The sequence below is a fragment of the Scylla paramamosain genome, chromosome 13 (genome assembly GCF_035594125.1).
Source record: "Scylla paramamosain isolate STU-SP2022 chromosome 13, ASM3559412v1, whole genome shotgun sequence".
Classification (NCBI taxonomy): domain Eukaryota; kingdom Metazoa; phylum Arthropoda; class Malacostraca; order Decapoda; family Portunidae; genus Scylla; species Scylla paramamosain.
This window is the reverse complement of record NC_087163.1, coordinates 3,436,970-3,445,000: the sequence shown is the minus strand read 5'-3', so window position 1 is coordinate 3,445,000 and position 8,031 is coordinate 3,436,970. Positions and strand designations below refer to the sequence as shown.

Below are 8,031 nucleotides of genomic sequence, written 5' to 3'. Positions count from 1 at the left end.
ATATCAGGAGAAATGAGCGAACGGTTCGGGGAAAGTAGGAAAGGGAAGGGAGGTTGGGGGAAGGTGGAAGTAGTGGAGGAGGTGAGAGAATTCGAGGTGGTGGAGGTGAAGGTAGAGGTAGTGGAGGAAGTAAAGACGGTAGGAGGAAGAATCACGGAGAGGTGGAGGAAAAGGAGGAGTGAGGTGGAGGCATTGGAGGCGGAGCAACAAATCACGGAGGAGGAGAGGGAAGCACGGCAACGCGACGCGGGCTTCGGGAAGGTTGAAAAATGCTGCTTTCCCTGCAACCAAGTAACCAATACAAATGACCCGCCCTGGGAAAACTGGGAAACATTAATTAGACGAAACAGGTGAGGCGGCGGAACCTGAAACGGAGCGAGACCCTCATTAGTTCCTCAACCTGCAGCGCACAGATGAAGGTGGGGGGAGGCTGTGGGGAGCTGTGGGGGACTGTGGGGGGCTGTTTACCGTAACGATCCGAGGGGTAAAAAGTCTCGCCCTGATCCGTGACCCAGGCCGTGACGGAGACGAAGTCCGCTACAAAGGAGGGAATGGAACACTTCATGATGGCCGAGTTGCCGCGGATCACGTACTCCTTGTTCACGTCAGAGTCGTAGGCTTGGAACACCACTGGTGGCGGCGGCGGGCGGCAGCGGCACACGAGCAGCGTCAGGAGGGTGGCGAGGAGAAGGGAGAGACGTTTGCATGAATACAGACTCCCGTCGCGGACACAACAAGGTCATCGGGATCAAAAACAACACTGTCACTTCAAACACGTTGGATGCAGAAAGTCGGCAAGTACGCAGCGTTTGGACGAGGGAGGCAAGTTGTAATTAAACACGAATCAACTTGCGAATAACGTGCTGCGAGCAATTTGAAGCTGCACGGGCGTAAATACTAGACTCTGAAATACAGACAGAGGGAGATGAGCGCCGAGCAGGCAAAAAATGGATGGGGCTGAAAGAGAAACAGACACGAGCAAATATTAGCACCGGCAATCCACCGCCTCAGTAACCTTGAAAGCCTCGAGCTGCTCAGGGAGAAGGGAGGGGGGCAGAGAGGGGGGAAGTAAAGAGACGCAGGTGGCGGCGGCATTACCGTACTGGCGTGACGGGTAGAACACGTCGCCGCCACTCGTGGTCCAGGAGGTGACGGTGACGAAGTCCGCCACGAAGGAGGGAATGACGCACTTGAAGATTGCCGAGTTGCCGCGGATCACGTGCTCCTTGTTCACGTCTGTCTCATACTGCTGGTGCACCACTAAGGGGGAGGTGACAACGAGGGTGGTTACTATCCAGCAGACTGTCTGTCCCGCCCTAACCCTGGAGGAAGACTATTTAGCAGAGACTCCCTCGTCCTTGACCGTGACTTCAGAGGCGGTAGCTTTAAAATGTCTATTGATCGCCGTGCCTCCGAGGACCTGCAGAGGGGAGATCTGGTGAGTGTGCAAGCCCCAGGCGCCCTCCCCGCCTCCTGCAAGGCAAGTATTCCTGTGAGTACACCTGCAGGGGGAAAATGGGCACGTGAGGCAGGAGTGGCGGCGGGCGGCGACAGTTACCGTAAACATCCTGGCTGGAGGGAAGGTAGGTGTTGCCATCGTCTGAGACCCAGGCAGCGACACTAACGAAGTCGGCGACGAAGGAAGGGATGACACACTTGAGGATGGCCGCATTGCCCCGGATCACGTGCTCGTTGTTCACCTCCGTCTGGTAGAACTGAGGCACCACTGCCCGCGGGGCGAAACACCGTCAGATGACAATTGAGGAACACGACACAGCATACACACGACTCACTCAATTAGAAACTACATGCAAGCCGCAGCCTCTTCAGGCAGCACACCGCCGCGGGGAGCGCAGGGTGAGGAGGAGCGATGAGGTGACTGCTTGCCGCCGTCACCGCCGCCCACTAAAGCAGCTGTGTTAAGGAGCTGAGGCAAGACGTCCCGGTTCACTCCAGCAAAGTAGGTCGAGTAAAGAGGAGCTGAGGGAAGAGTGATGGGAGGCTGAAGGGGACACATTAGTGAAGGACTCACAGTACACAGTGTACAGCAAAGGTACGGCCGCGCAAAGATATACTCCGACACGAGAACACCAAGGCCCCTCAGAGAAAGTGAATGCGAGGACCTGCCCAGCACGAGCCGGCGGCGTGGTGGCGGGAGAGGACGCCCGCCACTGTGCACTGCAACATGCCGTGGTAGACTCCGCCACACACCGCTACACGTCGCCAGCCAGACATCAATCATTATAATAGCATGCAACAACAGCGTCCTTCAGCTCGCCGCCACGCGAGTCCCTGAGTGATCAAACACAATCATTGCTGCCTCGCCGCACCGCCGCTCCGCTGCATTCAAAAGGCTGGAAAAAGGGAAGTGGGAGGAATGAATATTTCCCGTCATGTGTGTGCTGCTGCTGCGTCCCTGCAGGCTGCCCCGCCGGCGACGGATCTGGAAACCTGCGACACGCGGAGGGGTGATGACCCGCGACAAGAGGCGCGCCGTAAATGTTAAATCGATGCAATCAAGGGATGAATGCCGTGCTGAAAACCGCCACGCAACGAGGCCCTCGCGGGCCACGAAAGGCAACTCTTTATGGCCAAATTCCTCGCGTTCGTGGCGTTGGTGAACGTTGGTGTCCGCGAGGCGACCAAGGGCGTGGCGCGGCGAGACACGAGCCGGCGGGAGTGAGATGAAGAGGGAGATGTGTTGAGAGGGAGCTCGCAGCGAGAGGAAACACCGCCTTTCTTACCTCTGTCACCTAAACGTCACCATTCCAGTAAGCAGCACACACACTCAAACCTCAATAGTAATACCACACAGGATGGGCATGAATGGAGGAAAACAAGTGCAGAGTAATAACACTAATGGACACAACTAGCTAACGAGGAAGTAATTAGGTGCTGCAGTAATGGCAGCGTCACATTCAACCAGCAAGAAAGCAGCGCCAGGGAGACGAAAAAGCCTCCTGACACACACACACACACACACACACACAGAGGCCCACCAAGCAGCCAGCCGCCGTCGCTTCCTCACACAGCAGACGGTGTTAAAGTAGCACTGAGGCGCTTAATGGCGAGGCAACAACACTTCTTTCTGAGCCCCAGGAGAGTCAACAGGAGAGGCAGTGTAAGGCGCGGTGTGGCGGCGTGAACCGAGGCCTGATAAGAGCACACACACACACACACACACACACACACACTCGCGCCGTGGTGTTCGGGGTCAGAGGAAGGCTTGTAACACTTGCTTGTGGGAGTACTTAGTGAGTCAGTTGAGGGCGGAAAGAGTGTAGCGTTTGTTGGTAAGAGTTAAATGTAATATGCATGTGTCAGGTTCTCTCTCTCTCTCTCTCTCTCTCTCTCTCTCTCTCTCTCTCTCTCTCTCTCTCTCTCTCTCTCACGTTACTGCTGAATCGTATAAAGTTTATGGGTCAATCATAATATTCATGGACAAAGTTATAACATCCGAGGGGCGAAGCGGCGGCGGCGGCGGCAGTGCAGTGTTCCCAGGGCGTTTGGGCAATACTGGCGGGCTGTGCAGGTCACCACGCCGCCAGTATCATAAACACCACCACCACCACCACCACCACCACACTCAGAGCCGCCACGTCCCCAGCGACCCGTGCTAATGAGATGACCCGTATTGTTGTTGTTGTTGTTGTTGTTGTTGTTGTTGTTGTTGTTGCTCTCCTAGGGATGTTGATTTGTGGCAATGAACGGCTAGCTTTCATGATGGGCCTCTCTCTCTCTCTCTCTCTCTCTCTCTCTCTCTCTCTCTCTCTCTCTCTCTCTCTCTCTCTCTCTCTCTCTCTCACACAATAGAGCCAGTGAGGTTATGGTTGGTGGCTTGCTGCTCCTGTAGTGGCTACATTCCCTCCATCATTTCATCCATATCTCCTTCCCTCCATCTATTCATCCTTTCCTCTACCTCTCCATTCACCCATCCCCCTTTCCTTCCTTCCTTCTCTATCCCTTCCTGTTTATCCCCTTCCCTTCATTCATCTTCATTTGCTCTTTCCTTCCTTCTGTCTATCCCAACCTCTTCCCTTCATTCTCTCCATTCACCCACTCCCCTCTCCTTCCTCTTTATTCCCTTCTCCATTCCTCCTTCCCTCCCTCCATGCCCCCCTCCATCCATTTCTCAACTTATTAATTCATATATTTCCTTTTCCTTCCTTCCTTCTTGCCATTCATCCATTTATCCTTCCCTTTCTCTCTCCCCCTGCTTCCCTCACACATAAAGACACGGTTTCCCAAATCAGCAAGCCACCGTCCACCACCACCACTATGCCACCACCAGGAACCTGCTAACCACCACCACCACCACCACCACCACCACCACCACCACCACCACCACCACTACCTTCAAGTGCAACAAAGAGGAACCAATCCGAGACTCAACCGTGAAATCAAGGGTATTGGTCCTTACTTCCCTTGTTCGTCCTATGCCTCTTGTTGCCTTGTTCGTCCTAGATGTGTACGTACCCTTTCCCTACTGAGTTGTTCATCCTGCTTCTCTCTTGCTTCCTTGTTCATCCTATTTCCTGCTGTACCTCGTTCATCCTAGAGGTGTTTATGTTGTTTCTTGTTCATCCTATCACCTGGACTATTTACCTCGTTCATCCTACTTCAGTTGTCTTGTTCATCCTATTGCCTGGTCCGTTTCCCTCGTTCATCCTATTACTGCTGTCTTGTTCATCCTATGCTATACTTCCCTTGTTCATCCTATCTCCTGAGGCACGTGGGCAGTGGTAGCAGTGGTGTCATTAACCTGGTTCCTGAGGTGAGCTTCCTTAATAAACAGTGGTAGGTGGAGTGGTGTGTCCTCATAACATCCTCTCTCTCTCTCTCTCTCTCTCTCTCTCTCTGTCAGTCAGTCGGTTTATCTAACCATTTTGCATCTATCATTTTAATCAGCCATCAAAACTATTTTTCCTACACACCAGTCTTACACACACACACACACACACACACACACACAGAGGAACACACCACCACCACCACTCCCACTAACTTAACCTAACAACGCCGGTGCCAAGAGGAACATCGTGTCCTTACCTGCGCGCACGTGGACATCGCGGGAGTGAACGGAACCATGGGTGTTGGAGGCCTGGCAGCGGTACACCTGGGCGTGGACTTCCTGGCGGTAATCCTTGGCACGGAAAGGTGGGAACATCAGAGTGCCATTAGCAAGAACCTGGAGGAGTGAGAGAGAGAGTGGTTAGTGTTGGGTAGGAAGTGTGATGTTTGAATGGGTGGTGTGGTGTGGTGGTGAGGTGTGGGAGGTGGTGGTAGTGAGGGGTGGGGTGGGAGAAGTATGTAGAAAAAGAAGAAGAAGAAGAAGAAAGGAGGATGGTAGAAGTAGTAGTAATATCTGGTGATGGTGGTGGTGGTGGTGGTGGTGGTGGTGCAGGAGCAGCACAACTACTTGTCCAGACAGGTTCCTGCCTCAGTGAACACAGTGCAGCACAACAAGGGAAAACAACACACACACACACACACACACACACACACACACACACACACACACACACACACACACACACACAGAATGGCAAACCAAAGTCCCCAGACAACAGAGAACACAAAGAGTAATGTGTCGTCAGAAAAGAGACAGTAGTCCTAAAAATACCAGCGGGGCCATGCGGCGCGGCGCGGCACAACACTAAAGCAGAGGCGTGCCGCGGCGGTGCGTGCCTGTGCCTGCCGCCCACCGCGCCATCAAAAACACAAGTGGCGCCATAAACAGTGAGGGAGTGAGCCATTATGAGACGCGAGATTTGCAGGATTGATATGCTGTCCGTGGCGGAATCTGTCACGGACCGCCGCCTGTCCATACGTACAAACCCGCCGCACTCTCACGCCGAGTGGCGGAAACCAATCACACTCGCCCATCGGAGTGACGCGCCGCATCCAGAACTAACCAAACGCGCACGCACCGTTGCCTCCGCCGTGAGCCTGCCGGTGTGGAACAACAAAACACACAGGCCTCTTCCACACGAGGGCGCCGCGGCGCTGAGTTTTCCGGCGACCTGGATGCTGCACGACGCGCTAAATATAACCCAGGCTCATAAATACGAGGCCCGTTGCCCACTTGAAGCCGAGCCACCACCCGCCGGGCCGCGCCGTGGTCTCGCAGCTCCCGGGGCGGCGGGGCGCTGAGCCTTTCTTCGCGGGGCTCCTCTGAGAGGGTTTCCATGTCGAGCGGGATGGTGGTTCGTCACAGGCTTCTCTGGCGGCGGCCGATGTCATCTTTAAAGTGCCTTGTGATTTTTTTTTCCACCACAGGAACTTTTCTTTGCGGCAGACTGGCAAGGGCCTCTACCTGTGTGTGTGTGTGTGTGTGTGTGTGTGTGTGTGTGTGTGTGTGTGTGTGTGTGTGTGTGTGTGTGTGTGTGTGTGTGTGTGTGTGTGTGTGTGTGTGTGTGTGTGCGCGCGCGCGCGGATGATGAATAAGACTTCTCCTGCATCACAGCGGCACTGTGCCACCCTCGCGGCCACACACAGCAGTACAACACCCAGCAGGTCGGCGCCGCGTGTGCGGGCATCACAACATCGCCACAGAGCCGCCACGGTTGCAGCGATGCATAATCTGCGCCACCACCGTTATAAAGAAAAGAATTAAAAAAAAAAAAGAAGCACGCTATTTGCTACATATTAACTTACCGAACCAATACCAATAATTTTGCGACTAAATTGACTTCACAAATATTCAAAAACACTCAAAAAAATAAACACCCCCAATTTCCAATGACGCACGTCAATTCCAACATGAACCGGAGCGTTTTCACCGTGGATTTCGTCACAGTTTCACACGACAGCGCACAACAATCGCGCGAGAAGAGAGTTTACTCATCACTTTCCCTCCCGTGAAGCAGACGTGAGAGCAGCGGCAGCAAGCAGGCGTCAGGCAAACACCAGAACCAAGAGTCATGAGAAAGCAAATTAAGTGACGACACCTTGCCGCGGACCAAAACTCAGCAAGTACAAAGAAAAGTAAGTATATAGAAACCATTCACTCCAGGCAGCTTTCTCATTCACACAGACGCAACGCCACCCAATACTCACCCTGCGGAGTCCAGGAACATCACCGATAGCAGTACCGTCCTCAGCACGAACCCACACGACAGAAGGCTTGGGGTGGCCACGAACAGAGCAGTGGATGTTGGCGCCGGTCGAGTTACTGAAGTCCACGCGGTTGTCGGGTTCCTCTACGATGACGGGGCCGCTCTCATTGCATACGGCTGTTGAGGAAGAGAGAAGATATTAGTATGTAAATAAAGGTTAAGTAGTTGACGATCTGTTGGCTTTTATAAGGATGTTTGTGATCTTGTACAGTGATTTAAAAAGGATACAGGAGAGACAGAGACAGAGAGAGAGAGAGAGAGAGAGAGAGAGAGAGAGAGAGAGAGAGAGAGAGAGAGAGAGAGAGAGAGAGCATACATCATTAACGAAGAAGGTAATGACAAAACCAACACTCTTAAAGTTACACATCGCAAGACTAAATGTTGCAGAGTAGCATGATACAGCTGTGTGTGTGTGTGTGTGTGTGTGTGTGTGTGTGTGTGTGTGTGTGTGTGTGTGTGTGTGTGTGTGTGTGTGTGTGTGTGTGTGTGTGTGTGTGTGTGTGTGCGCGCGTGTGTGTGTGGAATGTGGATGTTATTGTGACGGTAAGCATAATAAAGAAAGGAGGGAAAGAAGGAAAGGAAGGCAGGAAGGAAGGAAGGAAGGAAGGAAGGAAGGAAGGAAGGAAGGAAGGAGGAAGGGAAGGAAGGAAGAAAAGAGGGAAGACAGGAAGGCAGGAAGTAAATATGGGAGGTGTGATGAGGCTGTGATGAGGAAGAGTAGCACGTTTTTCCCTCAGAGGCTACAAGGGCGATATACAATGCCCATCACACACACGAATTTCTCTTACGCAACCCCCTGCATGCACACTGCCTCACTAAGACCCCCGCACACACACACACACACACACACACACACACACACACACACACAGAATGAGCACATCCATCCTCTGTAATGGGAGACAATGAAACA

General features: G+C 53.2%; 1 protein-coding gene across 1 annotated transcript in view; it reads right to left on the bottom strand.

Annotated features, from left to right (window-relative positions):
• The window catches only part of LOC135106350 (cell adhesion molecule Dscam1-like), a 190,899-nt gene extending 183,653 nt beyond the window's left edge, over positions 1-7,246 (bottom strand). Inside the window, exons 1-2 of the mRNA XM_064015271.1 lie at positions 7,060-7,246; positions 5,050-5,188 (exon numbers count right to left, since the gene is read on the bottom strand). Coding sequence (XP_063871341.1) covers positions 5,050-5,167 — 118 coding nt within the window. The 5' untranslated portion in view covers positions 5,168-5,188; positions 7,060-7,246. The remainder of the gene's footprint in view (positions 1-5,049; positions 5,189-7,059) is intronic.
• Between the last annotated feature and the right edge of the window lie 785 nt (positions 7,247-8,031).